Raw genomic sequence first — 27816 nt, forward strand, 5'->3', positions numbered from 1 at the left:
TTTATTTTAAAGAAAAGAATATAAACAGAAAACATAACACAAAAATAACAACAAACGACAACACAAACCAACAAACGGGAACAAACGGCAACAAACAACAACACACAGCAGAAGCACGTGCTTTTTTTCAAATTGAGGTTAGGTTACCTTTTTGTATTTTGCAAGCCGCACGTCACCTTACGGCACTTGAACTAAACTTTCTTATATTCTTAAAATGCTTAAGAATATTATACAAAAAGATTTGTGAATGCCAAAGAGTGCCATCACAACTAAAACTCTAACCAAACACTGAAAAGACAAACTAAGAACGTTCACAATTATGTACTAAATACAACAATGATTTATACAAAACACAACAAATACTACATATACTTTTTATTGTAGAAAGAAAGTTAATACGTTTCTTTAAAATATTAATCACTTCCATGGCACAAACACTTGTTTTAAATATGTTTAACAAATTTTTTGCGGAGAGCTTCCCTTGCACGTTGCTTACGCTGCAATACACAATGAATATCATGCTATCTCTTTCGATGCTATTCTTGAAGCGGACAGACAGAGCAAAACAAAAAGATAAATAAATTCAAATTGCTTGACCAATTATAAATAAGAATTGGTACATTTAAAGTCAACATTTGGACTTTGGTTTTTTTATTTTTGGCCTACGGGCTGGACCACTGTGCGTTCGTGGTCAAGTTAGTCGTCCCCAGCACCAACAAGCTCCTATATCTTTGCCACAGAGTCAACAGTTTCCCCCTCTGGGCAGCTACAATAGGAAGCAAAGTCAGCTACGCCATCAAGTAGTACCACCTCGACAGCAGCAGCAGCCATCCCAGCAACAACAAAGGCCTCATCAACAACAACAGCCAAATCACCAGCATCAGTCTTCCCCCCAACGACGCAGATCGCAGCAATTGATCAATGACCAGCAATGCCAGCCAATGTAGCACAACCGAGAGTCAAATTAACCTCAACATTGGTGCGTGGAACGCCGACAGACTTGCCAACAAAGCCCTTAAGCTGGAACTCTTTGTGAACAGTCATAATACTGACATTATGTTGGTTAGTGGCACTGGATGGAGCACTCATGAGCTTAATAGGCACTAGTAGAATCTGCATGTTTAATTTAAACTTACCAGCTTCAATTCCGATTTCGCAAACTAGTTTCAAAGAAGAAAACATAAATTATTTTGTATTTATTGAATGACAATGTTTGGCATGAAAATGGGTATTGATAAAGCAAAAGAAAATATGACGTCAAAAATTCCAAATACTTTACTTTTATCGGATCGACAATGTATGAACAATAATATTATTAGGAATTTGCGTATTTTGACTAAAAAAAAATGGAGCAAAAATTAAAAAACATATTCAGTTTAAATGTGATTAAACAGTGCCGAAGCAAATAATTGTGGAAAACTGTTGTTATTTTAGGTTGGATAATAAGAATAGTTTTAATTGATGATATTGAATACAGAGATTAATACATAGTTCTTGTTGATAGAGATGTGAAACAACGACTGATAGTAAAGTGTACCATAGCAACTTATATGATAGGAAGGTTTACGATTAACCAGGGAGGCAGATCAATGTGGCGCCAATTGCATTTCCAATACTTTCTCAATTCGAATCGACTTGATGTATGCCCAAAGCTGTTCTACAAATGTTATGCCTCGAGGCCCTAAGACCATTTTTCAATATGTCTGCTGGCGATTCGGTCGTCGGAATGTAGCTTACCGATATAGTTCCTTCTTTAACCAGCTCTCGGATGAAATGGTGGCGGATGTCTACATGATTGGTGCGTTTTTGGAATACAGGGTTTCGTGTAAGCTGACCAGCACCCCGATTGTCGTTGTGAAGGACAGTCGTTTTCAGTTGGCCCAAAACATCTTGCAGAAAACTCCTAGGGTGAACAGCTCCCTTTGAGAAGTCAGACTGGGCCATGTACTCTGCCTCTGTGCTGGACAATGCAACCGTTTGTTGCTTTCGACATTCCCAGTATATGGCACCAGCGAATTTAAAGGCAAAACCAGTAAAAGATCAGCGATCGTCGATGCTGGCGGCCCAGTCAGCGTCAGTGTAGCCTACCAGGTCCTTGCCTACTTGTTTGTACAATAAACAGTGGTTTTGAGTGCCTTTCAAATAACGTAATACACTTTTTGCAGCGATTCAGTGTTGTCTTTTAAAATTTGTATTATATTGGCTTAGTGCACTCAATGCAAATGCAATATCAGAGCGTGTTGATATTGCTAACCACGTAACGGCTCCTACCAGACTCTGATAGGGCATGTTCGAGATGTCTTCCTTTTCTTTTTCGGTGGATGGACACATTTCGACTGATAATTTCTCACTTGCGTTAATTGGTGTATTAACAGGCTTGCAGTTCTCCATGTTGAATCGTTTCAGAATGTCTACTATATATTTCGTTTGGGTCAATATGAATTTTTATACCCGTTACTCGTAGAATAAAAGGGTATTTTAGATTCGCCGGAAAGTATGTAACAGGCAGAAGGAAGCGTTTCCGACCCCATAAAGTACATATATTCTTGATCAGGATCACTAGCCGAGTCGATCTAGCCATGTCCGTCTGTCAATCTGTCCGTCTGTCCGGATGAACGCTGAGATCTCGGAAACTATAAGAGCTAGGCTATTGAGACCTGGCATGCAGATTCCTGAGCTTCTTACGCAGCGCAAGTTTGTTTCAGCAGAGTGCCACGCCCACTCTAACGTCCACAAACCGTCCTACAGTTTTGATGCTAGAATAAAAATAATAACTTAAATGTGTTGTTCTCATTAGTACCTATCGATTGACCCAAAAAAAAGTTTGCCACGCCCACCTTAACGCCCACAAACTTCAAAAAATCGTACATATGAACGTGGATATCTCGGAAACTATCAAAGATAGAGAATTGGGATCTCCGATTTAGATTCCGTAGCATTGTACGCAGCGCAAGTTTGTTACGCGAATTTGCCACGCCCACTCTAACGCCCAAAAACCGCCCAAACCTATGGCGCCCACAATTTTCATGCTAGATACAAAATTTTAACTGAAAGGTATTGGTCTCGTCAATACCTATTGATTGATTCAAAAAAAATTTTGGCGTACTCTAACGCCCATAACGCAATCTCGCTTTGCTGCTTGCATATCTGGTAGTCGAGGTACTCGACTATAGCGTTCTCCCTTGTTTGGAGATAGTGGAGCCTGTAACATCCAGCAGGGAGCCATTTCTACGAGGGTCCGATTTTAACGCTCGGCTGTACCATTTTGTTAAGGGCAATATTCTACGAAACACTCGTGCTATATTCCTTGAGATGCAATATAATTTGTAACTCATTATTAGTGTATTCTGCACCGTTATCTTATCTGATCGTTTTCAGCTTTTTTCAAGTTCGTCGCTCAACTTCCCCTTGATGCATATTTCACAAATTGGAAGATTCTCATTTAAGTTTACTTTTGCTCCTTGTACTTTACATTTTCCAATGAGTTCTTTTAGGTCCGGTTCATTAAGGTTACCGAAATGCTCGTGCCATTCTTGACTGCTGTTTTGTTTTCTTACAACGATTTAGCTGCTTACGTGTTCTTCTATGATCTGGTGCAATTCAGATTTGCGGGGAGCACTGAAATCAATTTCAGGTTTCTCCTTCTTAAAAATCACGTTGAAGATTGGTTCTTAAATTAGGTACGTAGAGCGCGGCTGGCTGGCAGTGAAGGTATTGGTTTGGGAGAACTACACGGATCTGTAATCTTTTATTTCTGTTGCCTCATTATTTGCCTGTTTGTGCTTCGATCCTTTTGCAGGCCCCAGGTTTTTGAACATATTTGCTGGGAGCACATTTGAGATGTTGCTCCATAGTCTAGGCACCAGTTACTGCAGTCACTTCTTGTATAGTATATATTGACGTACATGCTTTTATTTTGATTAATTAATTTTTACCGATTTTACCGAATCAGTAGTATTTAAACTTAAACTTTTGATTAATGTTTAGCTTTGCTGCTATTGCCTTTTTCTTATCCACCAATAATGCACCGGGTAACGGACTCTTTGTGATTTCTGTTCCTTGCCTCGTACTTCAATCACTTTATTAAGATATTAAGCTTTTCTGAGTCTCGATCGCGATACGAAACTGATCTTATTCTTATGGGAAGCTGTATAATAGCGAAATTCTTAACAAATCGTCAATAATCAGGAGATCCACTTCGTTTATTTTGTCTACTAAAAGTTATGTGGTTTCTCATGTCTCTGCCTGCATTCATTTTCAAAAGAATAAGCGATTTTAAAAGGGCAGCTTTAAGAGCTTGCCCAGTAAACCAATAAGTGTTATGTAAATATTTATACCCGTTACTCGTAGAGTAAAAGGGTATTCGTCGGAAAGTATGTAACAGCCAGAAGGAAGCGTTTCCGACCCCATAAAGTATATATATTCTTGATCAGGATCATTAGCCGAGTCGATCTAGCCATGTCCGTCTGTCCGTCTGTCTGTCCGTCCGGATGAACGCTGAGATCTCGGAAACTATAAGAGCTAGGCTTTTGAGATTTGACGTACAGATTCCTGAGCTTCTTACGCAGCGCAAGTTTGTTTCAGCAGAGTGCCACGCCTACTGTGGCTCTTACAGTTTCGATGCTAGAATAAAGGAAAGGAATTGTTCTCATCAATACCTTTCGATTGAGCCAAAAAAAGTTTGCCACGCCCACTTTCACGCCCACAAACCGCCCACAAACTTTAAAAAATCGTAAATATGAATGTGGATATCTCGGAAAGTATCAAAGATAAAGAATTGGGATCTCAGATTTAGATTCCGTAGCTTTGTACGCAGCGCAAGTTTGTTACGCGAATATGCCACACCCACTCTAACGCCCACAAACCGCCCAAGCCTGTGGCGCTCACAATTTTCATGCTAGATAAAAAATGTTAACTGAAATGTATTGGTCTCGTCAATACCTATCGATTGATCCAAAAAAAAAAATTGCCACGCCCACTCTAACGCCCACAACGCTTAAATCTGTCTACCGCCGGTAAGTGGCGCATTTTAATCTCGCCTTGCTGCTTGCATATCTCGATTTTCCTTTGGTCCCTTTAGCTGAGTAACGGGTATCTGATAGTCGAGGTACTCGACTATAGCGTTCTTCATGTCCCAATTTCATTTCCAATAAAAACCAACCCATATAAATATATACAAGTATTAATAAGATCTTTAGCAACAGTTCTTGGTACTTTGTGTTTTTTCTTTTGCGCCTTATTAAAATGGCACCACCATATTTCCAACAATACATTGTAGGGTAGATTTTTTTGTAGATTTTTGTCGGTATTTATTGACATTTTTTTTCTACAGCAGATAACTAAAAAAACAATTATTTGTTGTTAATTTTTGTGAATTAGGAATTGATTAATTTAATTTGTGTTCCATTATTGCACACTTTAAACTTGGTTTACGCCAAGAGCTTTAGTATTTAACCCCGCTGGAATTACCGTTTTACTTTTACAGGAATATGCTCATTAGATGTCAGCAACTTTCAGCTTTTAAACTTTTAAGAAATATTGATTTTTTGAAAAGTTACATTAAAAAAACGAATCTTTCGTCACTATACACTCACCCTACACTCCCCTACATTTTATTGTATTGCATTTGTATATATGTTTTGGCATGTCAATGGGACGGTTAGTTTATAATTTAAATTAGTTAGCTGAGTAACGTGTACAACATAGTCGATTCGTTACTAGATAGAGTGCCGTCCACAAAGAATATTGACCACACACTTAGTTGAAATCTTAACAAAAAATTGTGTAAAGTCATTTCGTATAGTTCTTATTAGCTTATAAGGACTTTTAAAAGTAGTTCAAGTGTTTATTTATGCTACTACAAAAAAGTATGCGTTCAACGAAAGAGATTTACTGTTCTGTTCCTGTTTTCACTTTCAAATGTTATACTTAAATTCGATTTGCACAACTGTTTATATTTCGTTGGTTTTAGAGTATTTTTCTTTAAAAAGTATTTAATAAGTAATCGTATTTCTATAACGCTTTAAATGATATAAAAATATTGACCAACAGTTTTCCCAATTGCCTAAAAAGGACTAAAACTCAATTCGATTTCAACCAAATTTCTTGAATAAAAATTAGTGTTTTTTATACCCTTGTAGAGTATATATTTATTTCAGTCAGAAGTTTGCAACGTAGTGAAGGAGACGTTTCCGACTCGATTTCTTGATCAGTATCACTAGTCTAGTCGATGTAGCCATGTCCGTCTATCCGACTCTACGCGAACAAGTTTCTCAGTCTTAATGCAATCTGGATGAAACCTTCCCAAAAGTCGATTCATTGCAGGTAGTATGTAAGTCGAATAGGATATATCCTATATCCTATGACCCTCATACGAATGCTCGGAAAAATAATGACATAAACATTTTAAAACAAGAAAGAATGCTACCGTCGAGTGTTTCGACTATCAGATATCGATACTCAGCTTTTAAATTTAAAATTGATAAAACTTAATTTACGTTAAGATGACTGCTTTAAAATTAAACAAGGAAGAACGCTATAGTCGAGTACCTCGACTATTAGATACCCGTTACTCAGCTAAAGGGACCAAAGGGAAATGGAGATATGCAAGCAGCAAAGCGAGATTGAAATGCGCCACCTATCGGCGGTAGATAGATTTAAGCGTTATGGGCGTTACAGTGGGCGTGGCAAATTTTTTTTTGGGTCAATCGATAGGTATTGACGAGACCAATACAGTTCAGTTACAATTTTGTATCTAGCATGAAAATTGTGGGCGCCACAGGCTTGAGCGGTTTGTGGGCGTTAGAGTGGGCGTGGCATATTTTCGTAACAAACTTGCGCTGCGCACAAGGCTACGGAATCTAAATCTGAGATCCCAATTCTCTATCCTTGATAGTTTCCGAGATATCCACGTTCATATTTACGATTTTTTGAAGTTTGTGGGCGGTTTGTGGGCGTAAAAGTGGGCGTGGCAAACTTTTTTTTGAGTCAATCGATAGGTATTGATGAGAACAATACATTTCAGTTAAAATTTTTATTCTAGCATCAAAACTGTAGGAGCCACAGTTTTGGGCGGTTTGTGGGCGTTAGAGTGGGCGTGGCACTCTACTGAAACAAACTTGCGCTGCGTAAGAAGCTCAGGAATCTGCACGCCAAATCTCAATAGCCTAGCTCTCATAGTTTCCCAGATCTCAGCGTTCATCCGGACGGACAGACAGACGGACAGACGAACAGACGGACAGACGGACAGACGGACAGACGGACAGACGGACAGACGGACATGGCTAGATCGACTCGGCTAGTGATCCTGATCAAGAATATATATACTTTATGGGGTCGGAAACGCTTCCTTTTGCCTGTTACATACTTTCCGACGAATCTAGTATACCCCTTTACTCTACGAGTAACGGGTATAAATACACTTGGAAAATTCGCAAAATATCGTATTAGGCGCTCGAGAGTTAGTTGTGCACTAATGAGAAAACATGGTCGACAATTTTCGTTGCTTTTACTGCGATCTAGCCCTTTGCAACACTGGGTAAACGATCTTTCGTCTCTTTTTGGCGTATTTGAATGCCCTGCAGGTCAGTGTACAAAGAAAAAATGCAAAGAGCGAAAAGTCCCCCTCCCGCACCCCTTACATTGTGTTTTAGCAATTTACATTTTACATTAACCTAGTCGGAATTAGATAAACTAAATTGGTATTAAGTTTACTAGGGAGAGAGAACGAGAGACAAATAGGCAAATACTTTAAATTATTCATTATTAAATATAGTAAGTTAGCCGCCCACTCTGCTCTCTTTTAACTCTAGGTCTCATTTTTCTGCGCCTACTTATGATTCTGGCAGCGCCAAAAAGAGTGAGCAATACGTCAAAAAGACTACAAACATTTATATTAATATAGTGTTGCTAAGCATAAACAATTTAAATCTAAACGTTTGTATTAGTTGTTTTGTAAAATATTGGGTCGAATAGGTTTTTATACCCTTGCAGAGGGTATATTGATTTCAGTCAGAAGTTTGCAACGCAGTGAAGGAGACGTTTCCGACCCCATAAAGTATATATATTCTTGATCAGCATGACTAGACGAGTCGATCTAGCCATGTCCGTCTGTCCGTCTGTCCGTCTCTCCGTCTGTCCGTCTGTCCGTCCGTTTCTACGCAAACTAGTCTCTCAGTTTTAAAGCTATCGGGCTGAAACTTTCCCAAAAGTCTTATATCTTTTGCAGGTAGTATATAAGTCGGAACCAGCCGGATCGGACAACTATATCTTATAGCTCCCATAGGAATAATCGGACAAAAAAATGAAAAAAAATTATATCTTTGGTGTTTTTTAGCATAAAAACTCCTAAGCTTGGAAATAACAATTTTTAAATAATTTTGAATTTTGAATTAAATATTATCGAAATCGGACGACTATATCATATAGCTGCCATAGGAACGATCGGAAAATTTGTGGAAAAATAATATGAAAAAAATTATAGCTTCGGTGTTTTTCAACATATAACCTCCAACGCTTGGAAATAACATTTTTTAATTAGTTCTGAATTTCGAATTTAAATTTATCAAAATCGGAAGACTATATCATATAGCTGCCATAGGAACAATCGGAAAATTGGTAGGAAAATAATATGAAACAAATTATAGCTTCGGTGTTTTTTAACATATAACCTCCTACGCTTGGAAATAACATTTTTTAATTAGTTCTGAATTTCGAATTTAATTTTATCAAAATCGGACGACTATATCATATAGCTGCCATAGGAACGATCGGAAAATTGATACGAAAATAATATGAACCAAATTATAGCTTCGGTGTTTTTTGACATATTATCTTATACTATTGGGAATATCATTTTTTGTGTTTTTAAATTTAATAATTATAGCTGCAAGGGTATATAAGCTTCGGCTTGCCGAAGCTAACTTCCTTTCTTGTTTTGAAAGAGTTATATTTGCCGCGCCATTCGGCTTGCAACCATTTACACACACAGACATGCACAAATACATAAGTCATTCATTGGCTGGCACTGACGTCATTGCTTCTCTTCACTTCTTAATAATGCGGTTTGTGGTTGTTGGAGTGGACGTCGCAAAGTTGGCATTCCGCTGAATCTGCAGTCCCAACTGGCTAGCTTTTATAATTTTCGAGATAACAGCGCTCATATGGACAGACAGGTAGACGGACATGACTATATCGACTCGGCTAATGGTCCTGATCAAGAATATATATATACTTTATGCGGTCTAAAAACGCATCCTTCTGCGTGTTACATACTTGCCGATGAGTCTAATATAATATAAAACAAGGAAGAACGCTATAGTCGAGTACCTCGACTATCAGATACCCGTTACTCAGCTAAAGGGACCAAAGGAAAATGGAGATATGCAAGCAGCAAAGCGAGATTGAAATGCGCCACCTATCGGCGGTAGACAGATTTAAGCGTTATGGGCGTTAGAGTGGGCGTGGCAAATTTTTTTTGGGTCAATCGATAGGTATTGACGAGACCAATACAGTTCAGTTAAAATTTTGTATCTAGTATGAAAATTGTGGGCGTCACAGGCTTGGGCGGTTTATGGGCGTTAGAGTGGGCGTGGCATATTTGCGTAACAAACTTGCGCTGCGCACAAGGCTACGGAATAAAAATCTGAGATCCCAATTCTCTATCCTTGATAGTTTCCGAGATATCCACGTTCATATTTACGATTTTTTGAAGTTTGTGGGCGGTTTGTGGTCGTAAAAGTGGGCGTGGCAAACTTTTTTTTTATTAATCGATAGGTATTGATGAGAACAATACATTTCAGTTTAAATTTTTATTCTAGCATCAAAACTGTAGGAGCCACCGTTTTGGGCGGTTTGTGGGCGTTAGATTGGGCGTGGCACTCTACTGAAACAAACTTGCGCTGCGTAAGAAGCTCAGGAAATATAATTTTTTTCAAATTAAATTTTAAAATCGGACGACCATATCATATCGTAGCGCTATAGTAATGATCGGATAATTATCATATTCTCTTCTACTTCGGTATATAATATTTTTTTAATATTTCAAAATTAAACAAAAGAGAACGCAATAGTCGATGCCATCGACTATCAGATACCCGTTACTCAAAAAAGGGGAGCGAGAGGGAGATGGAAATATGCAAATAGCAAAGAATATGCAAAGGGTAGAAACGTTTCCGACCCAATAAAGTATATATGTTCTTGATCAGGATCACTAGCCGAGTAGAACTAGCCATGTGCGTCCATCCGTTTCTCCTTCCTTCTAGCTAGAAAGTTAGGATTTGAAATGAAGATTCTTGATGTTCTTGCGCAGCAGAGTGCCACGCCCACTCTAACGCCTACAAACGCCCATAACGCTAAAACCTGTCTAGCGCCAAACTTTCTAATTATTAGGTTGTCAAAAAAGTCCTGCGGTATTTTTATTGAATTTTCAGTAGCTCATAAAATAGGTTACAATAATGCGATTCAAGTCAAATATGCGCCGTTTTTTTCGATGTCGCGTTTCCAACGAGATGCCAACTTCATAATGCCCCTCTTATAGAAGCTCGCTTCCCTATTGGCAAAAAACTCGGAGAGCCAATTTTCACAGGACTCCCTTGTGGCCAACTTCAGACTACCAAGCGCGTTCGCCAAGGACAGAAACAAGTGGTAATCACTTGGTGCGAGATCCGGACTATACGGTGGATGCAAAAGAACCTCCCATCCGAGCTCCCGGAGCTTCTGGCGCGTCACCAAAGATGTGTGTGGCCTGGCGTTGTCCTGATGCAAGACAATTCGGCCTCTGTTGATCAAAGATGGCCTCTTCTGCATGAGTGCTGCCTTTCAGCGGTCCAATTGTTGGCACTACAGGTCCGAATTGGGCATTTGGCCATAGGGGAGCAGCTCATAGTGGATGATTCCCTGCCAATCCCACCAAACACACAGAAGAACTTTCCTGACCGTCAATCCAGGCTTGGCCACCGTCTGGGCCGCTTCACCGCTTTTCGACCACGACCGTTTGCGCCTTACGTTGTCGTAAGTGAACCACTTTTCATCGCCAGTCAACATACGCTACAAAAACGGGTAGATTTTGTTGCGATTCAGAAGCGATTCACATGCGTCGATACGGTCAAAGATGTTTTTTTGCTTCAATTCGTGTGGCACCCATACATCGATCTTCTTAGTGAATCCAAGCTTCTTCAAATGGTTTATAACGGCTTGATGACTCATGCACAGCTCTTGGCCGATGCTACGGCTGCTACTATGCCGGTCTCTTTCGACCAATTCAGCGATTTTATCGTCATTTTTGACGACAGACCTTTCGGAGCGTGGCGCAACTTCGACCACCTCTACACCAGAACGAAAACGTTGAAACCATCGTTGTGCGGTGGAATTGGAAACTGTCTCGGGTCCATAAACTGCACAAATTTTCTGGCGGCTTTAGATGCATTATTGCCTCTATGGTAGTGGTACTGTAAAATATGCCGTATTTTCTCTTTATTTTCCTCCATGTTTGCGACGCTAACTCACGAACGACTAAAAAGAAACAACAATCAATCAAAAACACACAAACGTGTTAGCGCGTGAAAAGAGCTTTCCAAAAAGTTGACCCGATGCGACGAATAAAACTAGAACTACCGCAAGAATTTTTTTACAACTTAATATTTTGTTAAATGGGATTTTCTGATTATCAATACCCATCTACATGCCAAACATTTGTTAAGCCGGACCATTCATTAAAAAGTTATAAGCAAGTTAAGTGTGCAATCTCGTAGACTTGCTGCATGCATATATCCACATCAAATAGTCAAGTCATTTGAATGTATCGTTCTTTCTTGTTCATTTGATATCACTGGTGCAACTAACATTGACTAGTTCTTATAACTTTAAGGGTATATAAACTTCGGCTTGCCGAAGTAAACTACCTTTCTTGTTTAAAGATAAGCTAAAACTAAGAATTGCGATTTTTATTTCCAAGACAGAAAATAGCATTTTTATCGAAACAATTAAGTCTTAAATTTCAAGACATTTACTTAAAAATCAGAAATCAGGAATGAAAATTTGCTGCGATGGGCCAATCGCAACGAGTACAACAATCGCAAGGTAATGCAAAAACTAAAAAGGAAAATTAAAACTAAAATGTCATGGTATGCAAATGAATGTTTTGGGAGAAAGAGTAGTAAAAGTAAAAATTAGGAAAATTCGATCTGTTTCTTTATCCCCAAGATAATGCCCAGTTTATTAGCCTAGACGATGAAGTTAAATAACTTAATATAAGAAACTTTAGTTCTACAACTATTGGAAAACCCGCTAGTTTGACGGGAAAACAGCTATAGGTACATTCCGTACGCTCGTAACCTGTGAACTACTAAAGCTACACTCAGAAAAAAAATAAGTATTTCGTGCTTGAATCAAATATTTTCAGTGTCAAAACTTCGCCAACCATTGAAAATCCCGAAATCGAGAACAAAATACAGTTGTCAAGTACGAATGTAAAAAAAAAAGAAAATAATCGATTTCAATACGTTTTTAAAACCTTTTGGTTTACAATCAAGTATGAATTATTCTTAAGTCTAGTGATATTTGTTCTTGAAATAAGTACGATTAATGAATAAAGTAAGAAGTTGCAGGCGTGATTAAGGAACAAATAATTCAATATACATGTATTGTAAATTGAAATTGGGCTTTAATTATATGCTAGTAAAGTAACTGAAAATGGGTAAACGAGATATATATAAATTACAATGATCTAATAAGGTTACTTACGACTTGCCAGTCACGGCCATTAACACTTTATATACCAAGCACTTTCAGAATAAGCAGTTAGGAACTTTTAGAGGTGATCGTTAGTTAAATCAAAATTGTGCTCAATTAAATACCTTTTCAGTGCGAACGTTCTTAAAATAATAAAGTCTTTAATGTTAAGCATGCAATCGTTCTAAAACAAGGAAGAACACTATAGTCGAGTACCTCGACTATCAGATATCCGTTACTCAGCTAAAGGGACCAAAGGGAGATGGAGATATGCAAGCAGCAAAGCGATCTCAATATGTGGTTATGTGGGCGGCAGACAGATTTAAGCGTTATGGGCGTTGGAGTGGGAAACTTTTTTTGGTTCAATCTATAGGTATTGACAAGACTAATACATTACAGTTAAAATTTTTTAGCATGAAAAACACTGACGAAACAATCTTGCGCTGCGCAGGAATCTCTAGAATCTGCATGCCTAATCCCAGTATGGCAGCTTTTATAGATTCCGAGATCACAGCGTTCATACGGACAGACAGAAAGACGGACATGACTTCATTCTACCTGTTACATACTTTCCGACGAATATAGTAAACCTTTTTACTCTACGAGTAACGTGTATAAAAAGAGAAAGATATGGCCCATATGCAAATTTTTAAACATGTATAAAAAAATTATAAGTGAAGAGACTTTTGAAAAATTATTTTTGCAGTTTCTATTAGTTTTGTTCGGAGAAACTTTTTGAGTTAAAAAATGTTTCTTCTTAAATTCGTAATTTTCAATAATTGCAAAATGGGTTAAGAAAAGTCTTGTATTATTCAAAAGGAATTTCAATGAACTTTCTATTAATGCCAAATGTATTAAGTTCATTATTATAAGTGTACATAACATTTGTTTCGTGAAAATACTTATATCGACTGTTGTATGTTGAAGGTGATATCGTCAGTAGTTTACCTTGCTAAAAGGTGTTTCTCTTTAATCGAGAAGACTACTATATACGGCAAAAAGGGAATTGTGATTTATTTAATTTTCGGTTCTAATACCTTTAATACGTCGATTAGTTCAGGAGAATTTAAGTTTAAAATATTAAAGCGAGGGAAACCAAAATGTAATGATCCTTTAAATTATTCATTTTCTTTACCGAAATACGCGTCGACTGGTACCAAAATATATACGTTCCCAATTGCAAAGTTATGCAATTTAAATTAGTTCTAGCCCATTTTCAAATTTAGACCAAAAGGCATGTTTGTCGGTTTGCTCTATTTTTATGCCTGTTACTGGTAGAGTAAAAGGCTATACTAGATTTGTCGGAAAGCTTGTAACAGGTAGAGGAAGCGTTTCCGACGCCATAAAGTATATATAGTCTTCATCAAGATCACTAACCGAGTCGATCTAGCCATGTTCGTCTGTCCGCATGAACGCGTAAATCTCGAAAACTATAAAAGCTACATATAATGTTGGGATTAAGCATTAAGATTCTTGGGCTTCCTGCGCAGTTCAAGTTTGTTTCAGAAGGGTGCCAAGCCAAATCTAGCGCCCACTAACGCCCATAACGCTAAAACCCGTATGGTGCCAACATTTTGTATTATTTTGTAAAAATTTGGATGAGATTTTTTTCTGATTATCAATATCAAACTACGTGCCAAATCGAAAAATAATGGTAAAATCGAAGCATTCATTAAAAATTTTTAGCTAAACAATAAACAATAATTAGCAAATTCAAAAGAGTGCGAGAGGGATGAAGATATATTCATACAGCAAATCGGCTGTTTACGAGATTTCACGCCTAGGTTTCACGCTATGTAACGTGTTAAAGGAATATAGACGAACACATTCCCTCAGGCTGAGCAACGGGTATCTGATAGTCGAGGTACTCGACTATAGCGTTCTTCCTTGTTTTCAAAGTGTCTGATTTCATAGGCTCATTTTCCAAATGTACATAGTGAGTGGTTACCCACTATGCGTGAAAGCTCTGCTAGAGCTCTGCTGCCACTCGTACAATGTAGAACAGCGGTCGGCACACACACATCGATGAGCTGCCCCGCCCAGTCGGAAGTTCGGGAACGCATTTTTATACCCGTTACTCGCAGAGTTAAAGGGAATACTGAGCTTCTTACGCAGCGCAAGTTTGTTTCAGCAGAGTGCCACGCCCACTCTAACGCCCACAAGCCGCCCAAAACTGTGGCTCTTACAGTTTCGATGCTAGAATAAAGGAAAGGAATTGTTCTCATCAATACCTTTCGATTGAGCCAAAAAAAAGTTTGCCACGCCCACTTTAACGCCCACAAACTTCAAAAAATCGTAAATATGAATGTGGATATCTCGGAAAGTATCAAAGATAAAGAATTGGGATCTCAGATTTAGATTCCGTAGCTTTGTACGCAGCGCAAGTTTGTTACGCGAATATGCCACACCCACTCTAACGCCCACAAACCGCCCAAGCCTGTGGCGCTCACAATTTTCATGCTAGATAAAAATGTTAACTGAAATGTATTGGTCTCGTCAATACCTATCGATTGATCCAAAAAAAAAATTTTCCACGCCCACTCTGACGCCCACAACGCTTAAATCTGTCTACCGCCGGTAGGTGGCGCATTTTAATCTCGCTTTGCTGCTTGCATATCTCCATTTCCTTATGGTCTCTTTAGCTGAGTAACGGGTATCTAATAGTCGAGGTACTCGACTATAGCGTTCTTCCTTGTTATACCCGTTACTCGTAGAGTAAAAGGGTATACTAGATTCGTCGGAAAGTATGTAACAGGCAGAAGGAAGCGTTTCCGACACCATACAGTCATACAGACATATATTCTTGATCAGAATCACTAGCCGAGTCGATCTAGCCATGTCCGTCTGTCCGTCTGAGCGTCTGTCCGTCTGTCCGTCTGTCTGTCCGTCCGGATGAACGCTGAGATCTCGGAAACTATAAGAGCTAGGCTATTGAGATTTGGCGTGTAGATTTCTGAGCTTCTTACGCAGCGCAAGTTTGTTTCAGCAGAGTGCCACGCCCACTCTAACGCCCACAAACCGCCCAAAACTGTGGCTCCTACAGCTTTGATGCTAGAGAACAAATTTTAACTGAAATGTATTGCTCTCGGCAATACCTATCGATTGACCAAAAAAAATTTTGCCACGCCCACTTTAACGCCCGCAAACCGCCCACAAACTTCAAAAAATCGTAAACAGGAACGTGAATATCTCGGAAACTATCAAAGATAGAGAATTGAGATCTCAGATTTAGATTCCGTAGCCTTGTACGCAGCGCAAGTTTGTTACGCAAATATGCCACGCCCACTCTAAGGCCCATAAACCGCCCAAGCCTGTGGCGCCCACACTTTCCATGCTAGATAAAAAATTTTAAGTGAAATGTATTGGTCTCGTCAACACCTATTGACGATTGATAAAAAAAAAAATTTGCCACGCCCACTCTAACGCCCATAACGCTTAAATCTGTCTACCGCCGGTAGGTGGCGCATTTCAATCTCGCTTTGCTGCTTGCATATCTCCATTTCCTTATGGTCTCTTTAGCTGAGTAACGGGTATCTAATAGTCGAGGTACTCGACTATAGCGTTCTTCCTTGTTATACCCGTTACTCGTAGAGTAAAAGGGTATACTAGATTCGTCGGAAAGTATGTAACAGGCAGAAGGAAGCGTTTCCGACCCCATAAGGTATATATACTCTTGATCAGGATCACTAGCCGAGTCGATCTAGCCATATCCGTCTGTCCGTCTGTCTGTCCGTCCGGATGAACGCTGAGATCTCGGAAACTATAAGGGCTAGGCTAATGAGATTTGACGTGCAGATTCCTGAGCTTCTTACGCAGCGCAAGTTTGTTTCAGCAGAGTGCCACGCCAACTCAAGCGCCCACAAGCCGCCCAGAACTGTGGCTCCTACAGTTTTGATGCTAGAGAAAAATTTTTAACTGAAATGTATTGCTCTCGGCAATACCTATCGATTGAACAAAAAAAATTTTGTCACGCCCACTTTAATGCCCACAAACCGCCCACAAACTTCAAAAAACCGTAAGTAAGAACGTGAATATCTCGGAAACTATCAAAGATAGAGAATTGAGATCTCAGATTTAGATTCCGTAGCCTTGTACGCAGCGCAAGTTTGTTACGCAAATATGCCACGCCCACTCTAGCGCCCACAAACCGCCCAAGCCTGTGGCGCCCATAATTTCCATGCTAGATAAAAAATTTTAACTGAAATGTATTGGTCTCGTCATTACCTATTGACGATTGCTAAAAAAAAAATTTGCAACGCCCACTCTAACGCCCATAACGCTTAAATCTGTCTACCGCCGGTAGGTGGCGCATTTCAATCTCGCTTTGCTGCTTGCATATCTCCATTTCCTTATGGTCTTTTTAGCAGAGTAACGGGTATCTTATAGTCGAGGTACTCGACTATAGCGTTCTTCCTTGTTTTTTGTCTCCACTCGTACAAATTAATTCAGAAATTAAATAGTTGTGTTATCCATTATTATATTTCCGAAAATTAATTCCATCCAGAAATTAGCCGTGGCGTTGTCCAGCAGAGGTTATAGGGCATAATCATTTACTACAAAAAATTTATTATGATTAATAATTATGATTTCTCAATATTTCCTAGTTTCATTCCTAGTGTCATTATTTAACAGACATGAAAACATAAAACAAACAAACATGTTCATAAAAAACAAATGCGTAATACATTGATATGATCAAAACAATAAATCTAACGATACAAAATACTATTCTTAAAATTGATTGACAGCCAGTGCAGCTGGACTGGTGGCCAATAGCACGCGACTGCTTTATCTACATCTTCAACACGATTATCCTGCTGGTCTTGGCCTGGGGCGGCAATATTAGCTTCACGGAGTCGTGCATAATGATGGGATTCCTAGTGCTCTACTATCTCATCACGTTCAACAACAACAAGTTTATGCCATCCATCCGCGTATTTATCGAAGATCGGATGAACTGCTGCTTCTCCACACGATATGGTGTGTTTATCCGTCTATGCTAAGTAAGCATACAGATTTTATAACTTCAATTTTTATATTTCAGACCTAACAGAGCCCCCAGAGAACAGTGCCAAGGCCCAGCTGCCGCTCAAGAAGGATCCACTATCCGGCAATGGCCTCTTTGTGGTCAATCTTCCCGAAAACACCTCGTCCATGTCCTCCACAGCTAACCTCACGCACTCCAAGCACTGTATGTGTGCTATCCTTAATTCTGTATTGAATTATTTTTTTAATAAAATAATTCTGATTTCCAGGGAATGGCGAGAATGACGAGAAGGATGGTATGCCTGAGAGCATATACTCTTATCCGCTGGACGTTTCCGGATGGATGCAGTTTTGGTGGATTTTCGTCTTCCCTATTAAATTCACACTATCCCTGCTGATCCCGCATCCAATGAAATACCGCCGTCTGTATCCATTATCCTTTATCATGTGCATCCTGTGCATCGGTGGGAATGCCTATCTTATTGTCTGGATGCTAACTGCCTTCGGTGTGGCAATCCATGTACCCACCATTGTGATGGGTCTGACCTTCCTGGCGGCTGGGTCCACCATGCCAGAAGCTGTCTCCAGTCTTATTTCGCTAAGAAATGGTGAGTGGTGTTTACCTTATATAAAGACAAATGTCCCATTTTCGTTAAGATGTCTTTTAATTTGACTTTAAATTCCTAAAATACATTTAACTAGAAGGAAAGCTAACTTCGGCAAGCCGAAGTTTATATACCCATGCATATCGGTCTTATGGGAGCAATGCATATGGGCATTTCCAGGGGTCGCGAACGTACGTTCGTACGCACTTAGTGCAAATAAAAAAAGAAAAAAAAATCTTTTCTGCACTTTTTTTTCCTATTTTATAGCATTTTGTTAGTTCTTTGCTTAGTGTTAATGATGGGATTTATTGAGCTATCGTTTTCATATTGGCAAAAATCATGCGGTCGCGAACGTACACAAAATGGAAGTCGACTTTGGCTTAATCTAGTAAAATGCAAATATCTGCGAATTGGGACGGAAGATTCTTATGCAATAACTCTACTTTTAAAATGGATTCATGTAGTTTTCTATTGACTCTGTTCCCAAGGAAATATATCCATTTGTTTTTTTTTTATTGAATTAAGTACCGGTCGCGAACGAACGGGTAGCGAACGTACGATTTTTCCATGTTGTTTTTTTAACAGTTAATTGACCATTTTTTCTTTGGATTTTTATCTTCTTATTAGATTGCAATAAAGAGATTTGGTAGAAAAAGTGCAAACAAATCATATGTTTTCCTTGCGAAATAATTAAACATAAAAATGTCCTTAAAAGTAGCTAAAAATGATAAAAAGTAATTTTTTTTCAGTTTTCAGGGAAATTCCTTCAACAAAACAAATGAAATAAGCCATGGTTCCACAGTATTATGAAAATATGGCCATTTATTTATGAAAATACGCAAAAAATACGATGATTATGAAGGTTTTTTAATTTCGGTCCTGGTTGACCATTTGGCGGATTAGCCCATACACAGACAGGGCTTTCCGATTTTTAGAAAATTAAAAAATAATTACAGAAATATTTCCATTTCAATTTACTAGCGTTTAACCGAAAGCGAATTATATTAGTTTTTGTATTATTTTGACTTTAATTTTCCGATTCCCCATATAGCAGTCCCATTTTTATTAAATTGATTCTGAAAATTCGAAAAATATTAAACAAGAGAAAACGCTATAGTCGATGGCCTTGACTATTAGATACGCGTTATTTAGCTTCAGAGAACTTTGCTTTTTTCACTAACACAAATGACAAAATAATACAAAAGCCAATTTTAACTATATGAATAAATCCTTTAGTCGTGGATCCAAGGGGGATGTGGAGGTTAAATCGCCTTGCTTTGGTGAAAAATCGAAGGCATTGTGGTTTTTAAAAAGTATGGAACAATAAATTTGTTCTTCCCACAACCAAATCCAGGATCCGCCACAGAAATCCTTATATAACTCGAGATAAGCCATTTTGTAATTATTATGGTATTCATTTTATATAACTCGTCATAACTTCATTGCCTTTCACCGTATATGATCATACGTTGATCAGCCGATTATAAATGTTTTGAGCAGCCCTCATACTTCTTTTTTTTTTTAACAGCATAAACTGAACTTCAAGAGGCATACCCGTTTTTAAAATTTGTTTCAATATCACTGAAGCTAAGCAACAATCATTAAAAATGTAAATATCGATTTCCCTTAGCTCAAGGGTCCAGTGGTCTTCTCAAACCAACTAGTTCTTTGTAGGAAACATAGTAGTTTGCTTGTGTGGCAGCGAGGTTCAAAAGTATGTAGCTAGGGTTTGAAAACGTGTGAGGCTGTGTGCTGGGCAGAAGCATAGGAGGTGTTCAATGTTCTCCTCTTCGTCTACCTGCTTACAGCTGCGGAAGTAGTCGTGGTTGCTGAGTCCCAGCCTACGCGCGTAAGTCCTTAAAAGACAATGGCTCGTGAGGGCATTAATTAGAATGGAGATGTCTTCCCTGTTGCATTGTAGGAGAGTTTTGGTTTTTTCGGCGAAATGAGCCTGGAAGTGTGGCATGTTGAGATTGTGTTCCATCGGTTGTTGGAGAGGGTGTACAATCTTTGCTTAAGGAGGAGCTTACTGATAGCCATGGGCACATCCACCGTGTCCTTATCGCGAAGGATATCGGCGGTTGTCCCTTGTCTTGCTAGCTCGCCTGCTATGCAGTTACTTTCAATGTTACGGTGTCCAGGCGCCCAAGTCGGGTTGATTCTGAGATAAGTGGCCATCTCGTTCAGAGACTTGCGGCATTTAAAGATTGGAGGGCGCTGAGGGTGGGTTGACTGCCTGAAAAGATGAAGATGTCAGAGCCGTAGTGCTCTGATGTATCTATGTGAGAAATGGCCTCCTGGATTGGTAGTCCGGTAGTCAAAAAAGGGGTTTTAAGGTCGAAAATAATGTTGGGGGCATCAATGGCGGTAGTGCGGAGCGCCCCACCGTTGCTGAGCTCTGTACTAGAGTGCCACAAAAAACGATGCTCCCCTGTAGAACAATTGGTCGGACTATTGGAGAGTATAGGCAATAAAGTATTGCGGGGAGAAGCCCATTGCATTTTTGCATGCGAATAGTGCTGTGGCTGCTTTGCGTGTGCGGTCTGTGTTATTTTCGGCCAATGTAGTTTTTTACCAAGAATGTACCTAGTAGAACCGTTTGGTTTAGTTTTGGAAGGGTTAGAATTGGTGTCTTGTAGTTTCTTGTGAATAGGACTAGTTTGCTCTTTTCTGGGTTTACACCCAGTCCCCAGGCCGTTGTCCACCTTGAGAAGGTGTATAGGGCTGTCTCCATCAGGTTGCAGGTTTGGGTTATTCTCCTCTTTTGTTCCCGCCTCCTCTACAAGTAATTGGAGTTTGTTTACTACTGTTACTCATAAAAGGGGGGAGAGTGCACCTCCTTACGGTGTTCTTCTATTAACAGTCCTAGTCGTTTGTGCGGAGCCCTAGTGGAGCCGCTATGCCAAGGTCAGCTAGTGCTCCAGTGATAGGTGTTGGGGTGACGTGGTCGAAACCGCCTTCTATGTCTAGAAAAGCTGCCAGAGTATTCCTTGTTGTGGAAACCCCTCTCTATACATTATACTAAGGAGTAAAAAGCGGTGTCTGTTAATCTTCCCTTGCGGTACGTATGTTGTGCGTTGTAGAGTAGGTTTGGATTTTAAATTAGCCTGATGTGGGTGTCCTAGACTTTCTAGTGTCTTTAACAAGAAAGAGGAGAAACTTATTGGACTGGAGTCCTTTGGGAGGGTTTGCCAGCTTTAGGTATAAATATTACCTTAATGCCGTCATCTGGAGGAAATGTGTGTGATGACCTCCAGCCAAGGGAGGGTTGTTTTCAGTGTCCCTATGACTAGCATTGACTATTACTTATAACTGCAAGGGTATATAAACTTTGACTTGCCGAAGCTAACTTCCTTGCTTTATATATTCTGTTCTACTCTGGGTTACAGATCTTTTTACGATTTTAGAATTTTGAATAAAATTGTTTTTTTAATGGACAAAAAAAATCAAATAACTGCGCGACCCTATTGCGGAGATTAATGAGAAGAAGAAAACAAAAATTCTATCTTTGGTTTTTATCATATTCTTTCTTTCTCTGGGGTATTAGCTTTAATATTTCAAATTTTTAATGTTAAAGAGAGGATGACTTAATTTATAATCAAATCCGAGTTTAATAATAGTTACATTACAGTAGTTACATTACTGTCAATCACAAACTAAAAGTCCCTGACTGAAATATATTTAAGAAGTATTTTGAATGATCAGTCAGTCCGTAGAATACTATTATTCTCTTAAAGGTAAAATAAGTCTTAGGATAACTTTTATTCGTTGAGAGATATGTATATATATGTCGTTAGGAACTGTTATAAATTATTTTCTTTCCTTTATAATTAAGGATTAATGCAAGAAAAATATTTATATATCCATGTTGCCTCACATTTTAATTAAAAGGACTTAAAAAGCTTTTTAAATCGGTTCCTGGTGATAACTGTTACAATTCTTTAAATGTATACTCATAAACATATTTGTGACTAATTATTTTTAACTCGTGATATATTCTCTTTATTTCAGGTGAAAGTGGCATTGGAGTTTCAAATTCCTTGGGTGCCAATTCGCTGGCCATCTTGTTGTCCCTGGGAGTGCCGTGGTTCATCAAGAACTGTATTCACTACGGATCTGGGGAGCCCCAGCAGGTTGGCACCCAGGGCATAGAGTACAATATTCTGATCCTGATCATCTCCACGGTGGCACTTTTCGTAATTCTCAGCTTCAGTGGCTATCGCCTTACCAAGCGGGTGGGAGTGGCCCTCTTCACTGTATATGGGGTTTTTATCGTTCTGCAGATCCTCATCGAGATGAATGTCTTCTTTCCCAGAGATTGCAGTAGCTAGTAATGGAACTGGATCTGGAAACCCAGAGATGGGGAAAACCCACTTAAAAAATCATTTTGGTGCTGGCACCACAAGACTATTACTCCAGCAACCCAATTACAGGTCTGCATTCGTTTTTAACTATTTTTGGGTAATACTAGATCTGGTAAAGTTTAATTAAATTGAAATGATAACTATAACTTAATGTATTTTGTAATTATCATTTTAATTTTCAACCAAAAATCGGACAGAGTAAATACCTAGTATTTTTGTACACTAGTTTACGCGTTGATTATTGCCTAAGACTGTCTTTAGGTTTAGACGACAAAGCTTTCAGCAGCGAATTCTGTTTATTTCGCGTTATACACATATTGTTTATGTGATTCTGTGTATGTTCCATAGCATGTACTACCATCCACAAATGTTTTAACCGTTACCAAAGCCCAAAACGAGATACTAGCAGTTAAGAGGATAAATTCACATATAAATGAACCTACGACATTCACCAATATTGCCCAGGCCCGAAAACGGAATGAAAAATTCGCAAGCCCACACACAAAAATCTTTTCTTGATTTCCTACTCTTTCATGTATGCTTAGCGAATAAGCATTTGTTAACTTTGTTAAATACCCTTAATGCCATTGTTATTAATTTATAAATACACACTAAGCCAAACGTTACCAAACTTGCCTTTCATTTCTTATTATTTTTGGGCTCGGAAATTTCTCCTTAACAGCTTCTATATTATTGACCAAAATAATACCTTTTTTAGGGTACAATAAAACAGTAACACTCGTGTGGCAGGTTGTCTTTAAATATAGTTTCATTCGCATTTGAGAAATATTGGATTTATCTTGAAGTTACATCACAAATAATATCTTTAAATGAGATCAAATAGACTAATACACATCAAATAAATAAAATCAAAAGCGATTCTACAGAAAAGACCTATGCTAACTAATTGGTCTGTATCTCGGCATATAAATATTGTTCCTTAAATATATATTTATAAATTTATAAAGGTAAATATGATCGGAGACTTTAATCCTTTACCCGACTTTAATCCTTTACCCGATTGAACATAATTAAAAGTTATTTCAAGGGCTTTTGTTTTCTTTTTTTTGCACACAATGTGTTGGCAAGGGCTTGGAGTTTCTCAGGGGGTAAGCGAATCGTTTACACAAATAAATACTTACAATTAGTCGCTTGGCTTTTAAATCGTTTTTTCGTTTAGACAAATACGCATGCTACATGTGGTATGCCAACAAATGCACACACAAGGAAGTTTTATAAACTTGCCAAGGGCTGCTGCGAATGAGTGTGCGGCCTTGACCTTGCTACCTGTTCCACCTTCAATCTTCTCATGTTCCATAAACAAATCAGTCTGATCAATTACAATTCAAATGTGCCTGTGAATGCGAACTGACAGCTTTCAGCTGCCTCCTAACAACCTGTCGAACCAATTGGCACAAATCTCAATCTATATGCCTCCGCATACGGATAGGTGTGCTCTGCATATGGTTACTAAGGGCGGCGTTTGTGCAACATAACATCCTGTCCAACTTTGGACATGGACAGTGTCGCTAGTGCGGATAACCAATTATTAGGTGCAGCAATGGTGTCCGTTTTTAACGTAGTAATTGTGCATGGCCACTGTGCCGTTCTTGCTGTAGCTTCCGCTGCCACTGCTGCTATTGTACTGCATGTTGGACGTGGAGCTACCAGTTCCGGACCCACCTCCTGGTTTAGGTGCGTCGTCAGTGCTGGTGGCGGCGTCGAAGGCCTTGATGGGATTCTGTATGATCTTGCACGTAAACTGGCGATGGGGACCAGGCTCCTGCTGGACATATTAAATAGCTTGGGTTTACTACAACTCTATAGTGCCGGAGGAACCTACCTTTGGCTGTATGGGGAAGCAGCACCACAGGATGAAGGCTATAAACGCCACCAGGGTGCCCACCAGCAATATGAAGTCTTCGATTGTCTGCACAAGGTTTAAAGTTAATATCTGCTGGTGATCGAAGGCACGGAGCCCACTTACCGGCTCCTCGCCCAAAAGCACATGATTGATCAGATAGATAAAGTCATCGAAGGGTGTCATCGTGGCTATCCAGGTTCTGGATTCCGCAACGGGGTTGCGCGCTTGCACTTTGTTGCACGATTGGCAACTGCAACTTCAGCAGCTGCTTATGACGAACGACGCTGCAAGCCGCAGAACAGCATGGTCGTCCGAAGGATTATAATGTAATTATCATGGCATGGCCTCCGAATATAACTCGATTTTCGCACGGCTTTTCGGCTGTGTGACCAGGCTCGGCAAGTATAGACGACAAATCTTTTACTGCCAAATACCTACTCATTAGTAAGGTAGTATTTTTATGGTAAAGTTAAAACCAATTTCCACTAAGCGGTATTTTTGGTATTTTTCGGATTTTTAGATAGGAAACGCGGTGGTGTTTCCATTGGCAAACGCTTTTGCCAGAGCTGTTCTGTAGTCATGCGCGCTTAAGTAAGCTGTGGATTCAAATAGCATGGTATGCTATTGATCAATTACATCGCAGAAAAGCTTTTGCACATCATACATGAATTACAAAACAGACAATGGCTGCGTTCAAGTTTGTTTTGCTGAACGCCGAATAAGTAAATCAGTGTATTCCCTAAACTGTTGAATTGCTGAATTGTTGAAAATTCAATAGAAATTTTCAGCCATTAAGGGATCGACCCTAAAAGTTCCCTGTTGAATTTTCAATTTTAAGATGCAGCTGTTTGTCAGATTGTCAAATTGGCAGGCTGTGTTTACCAAAGATAATGTTAAAAATTAAGGAAAACGCCGAGAATAAGCCAAAAAACTAAAATATTAGAACTGCTAACAGGCAGCATCCTATCAGATATCCCTTATATGCATATTTTATCCGATTGCAATTCCTCCATGTTTACAAGTGACCAGAGTTACCCTCTTACTTTTAATCGAGAACAGCGACAACTTTGGCTTTCAACAATTCAACAAAATTTTCGACAGCCCCGAGGCTGTTGAATTGCTGAAATTTCTAAAAGTTGACTTTGTATGGAACAGCTGATTAACAGCTAACCAAAACCCAACAATTTAGCAATTCAACGGTTTAGGGAATACCCTGAATGATTTTACCTGAAAAGCTCCACTATGCAATTCAAATTCAAATGTTTTTTTTAATCAAAATTGCCTTCGTAAAAAAGATATCGTTGCCACCGCAACTGCAGCATTGCGCACTCCAATCGTGGACACGTCAAAGCAATCAATGCTAAACACTCGTAAAGAAATAACTTATTTCGTGATTTTTTAATAATAGTTTGGTTCATTCTTATAAATATTTCACTCATCGATACACCGCAGCAGCAATGTATAATGTGTCAAGAAGAGGTAGCGTACTATTTTTACGCCCCTTTTTTACTAATCATGATGCAAAAATGGTTGTATGATTAGTAAGAAAGAAGCATACAAATTGTTCGCTACCTTTTCTGGATACATGATACATTACTTACTAATCATACAACCATTTTTGCATCATGTTAGTAATCGTATGCATTAGATCAGTGATCAGTGATATATCCCATTTATATATATATATATATATAATGATAGAAAAAAATGGAGTCTTTTGAAGACTGAAGCGCAACAAAACGCGGATGTGCTCTTCAAGAAATCCTTCCGCATTGACAAGAAATCATTTTAGCAGTTGGTGGGGATGGCACCAGGCCTATCAAAATGATACATTATTTCGCCCAACCATTGGATAAACGTATTGCTGTCTCGTCCAGAAGTAACTTCTTAGTAACTTCTGGAAGATAGAAACACGATAGAGCACAGTTTACATATACAATGTATATCGCGTAGAAGTCACTTCCTAGTCACTTCTGTACGATAGAACACAAGTTTACATAAAGAAGAAGGGTAGGGATCGAGAAATAAGGTAATTCCCAGTTATAAAAATGGGTCGGGATCGCGAAGAAGTATCTTCTGAGATACTTCTAGGCGATAAAAAGACGATAGAACACATTTTACAAAAAAAACACAATTATTGGGAAAAAACTTTCTTCCAAATGACTACTAGAACTTTAAAAGAAGATAAAAAGGAATTCAAAAAAACAATCACGCGATTGAAAAAGGTCACGATTATTTGCCGTTACTCCTCTAGCGATATGACGTGCCTAGCGTGAAGCTGTACAATTGTTTTGAGTTAGCTTTGGACATTGGCGTATTAGTGTGAAGAAACGCAGATTATAAAGAGCCTTCAAATTTATTTTTGTTTTGACTTAGAAATGGCTTTTAGTACATTTTTCTTGTCAACGGAGTACGACACAAATAAAACTGTTCAACAGCATTTCCTACATGCCAGGTACCGTGTTGTACTAGCGGACAAAGCCCTTATAAGATAAATAAATGCAAAAATTGCAAAATAAGTAAAAAAATATGTTTTATTCAAGATTTTTCAATTGGGAAAGGCCCTTGGTATCATCTACAAGTGTTGGGCGACACTTCCAGAAGTGACTTCGGTGATATCGGATTCAAATCGCGGAAGTGATTCCCGTCAGAAGAAATGTACCACTTCGGCGTCAATTCCAGAAGTCACTTCAGCGTCAGTTCCAGAAGTAATGCAGAAGTGACTTCGAAGAGGGTCGGCAAATTTATTTTTTTCTCGACGGCAGTCACTTTTTGACGTATTTTTTTTTGCGATTGTTATAGCGCCTTCTCATAGAGATCCATTCGTCACCTTTTCAATGAAAGGACTACTAGGAATTGCTTTTCTGAAATCTTCCCAGTAAGTCCTTCATCTGAATTTAACGCACTGTGTCGGACTTTTTTATGCGATATATTACTTTAAGCTATTGATAGTAAAATATAGGACGTTCTTGTGAAAGTTTTCGTGGCGGCACTATTGACCCACAATAGTCCCAATTCACTTTGCACTACGCTTGCCTAAAGGAAATCTCATCTTTGATCAATTTGCTAATATATAAGATAAGATAATAATTTGGCGCTGAAAACTTAACTAAAACTGTACAAGCACTTTAAAATTATAATAATAATTATAAGATTCAACGAATTCATATATATATACAATTGTTGGTTATAACTCAAATTAACTAAAATTATATGTAAAAAATTATTTACTCTTTACCAAAAACCCTATATAGTATAAACTCAACTC

The 27816-nt window shown here is 38.7% G+C and overlaps 2 protein-coding genes across 7 annotated transcripts in view; one reads left to right on the forward strand and one right to left on the reverse strand.

Annotated features, from left to right (window-relative positions):
* The window catches only part of LOC119558911 (sodium/potassium/calcium exchanger 4), a 48129-nt gene extending 25450 nt beyond the window's left edge, over positions 1 to 22679 (forward strand). For all 5 annotated transcript variants that reach the window (XM_037872107.1, XM_037872108.1, XM_037872110.1 and 2 more), the window contains 4 exons: positions 17478 to 17709; positions 17774 to 17920; positions 17985 to 18323; positions 22332 to 22679. In XM_037872107.1, coding sequence (XP_037728035.1) covers positions 17478 to 17709; positions 17774 to 17920; positions 17985 to 18323; positions 22332 to 22651 — 1038 coding nt within the window. In that variant the 3' untranslated portion in view covers positions 22652 to 22679. The remainder of the gene's footprint in view (positions 1 to 17477; positions 17710 to 17773; positions 17921 to 17984; positions 18324 to 22331) is intronic.
* On the reverse strand, positions 22175 to 24961 carry LOC119558912. Of its 2 annotated transcripts, none has more exons than XM_037872112.1 (3): positions 24672 to 24961; positions 24528 to 24614; positions 22175 to 24470 (listed from the first exon to the last, which is right to left on the reverse strand). In XM_037872112.1, the coding sequence occupies exons 1-3, from the start codon at positions 24729 to 24731 to the stop codon at positions 24234 to 24236; spliced, it is 384 nt and encodes a 127-aa protein (XP_037728040.1). In that variant the 5' UTR covers positions 24732 to 24961; the 3' UTR covers positions 22175 to 24233. The 2 variants fall into 2 exon arrangements, with proteins under 2 accessions (XP_037728040.1, XP_037728041.1); XM_037872113.1 differs by having other exon boundaries at positions 22175 to 24467; positions 24672 to 24958.
* Positions 24962 to 27816: the final 2855 nt, after the last annotated feature.

Source organism: Drosophila subpulchrella, unplaced genomic scaffold, assembly GCF_014743375.2.
Source record: "Drosophila subpulchrella strain 33 F10 #4 breed RU33 unplaced genomic scaffold, RU_Dsub_v1.1 Primary Assembly Seq15, whole genome shotgun sequence".
Taxonomy (NCBI): Eukaryota; Metazoa; Arthropoda; class Insecta; order Diptera; family Drosophilidae; genus Drosophila; species Drosophila subpulchrella.

Excerpts from the sequence above, each read along its gene's own strand:
- LOC119558912 (XM_037872112.1), bottom strand. The coding sequence starts at position 24,731 with ATGACACCCTTCGATGACTTTATCTATCTGATCAATCATGTGCTTTTG. Across the intron at positions 24,615-24,671 it reads TGCTTTTGGGCGAGGAGCCG|ACAATCGAAGACTTCATATT; the intron begins GTAAGTGGGCTC and ends AACCTTGTGCAG. Across the intron at positions 24,471-24,527 it reads GCTTCCCCATACAGCCAAAG|CAGGAGCCTGGTCCCCATCG; the intron begins GTAGGTTCCTCC and ends TAATATGTCCAG.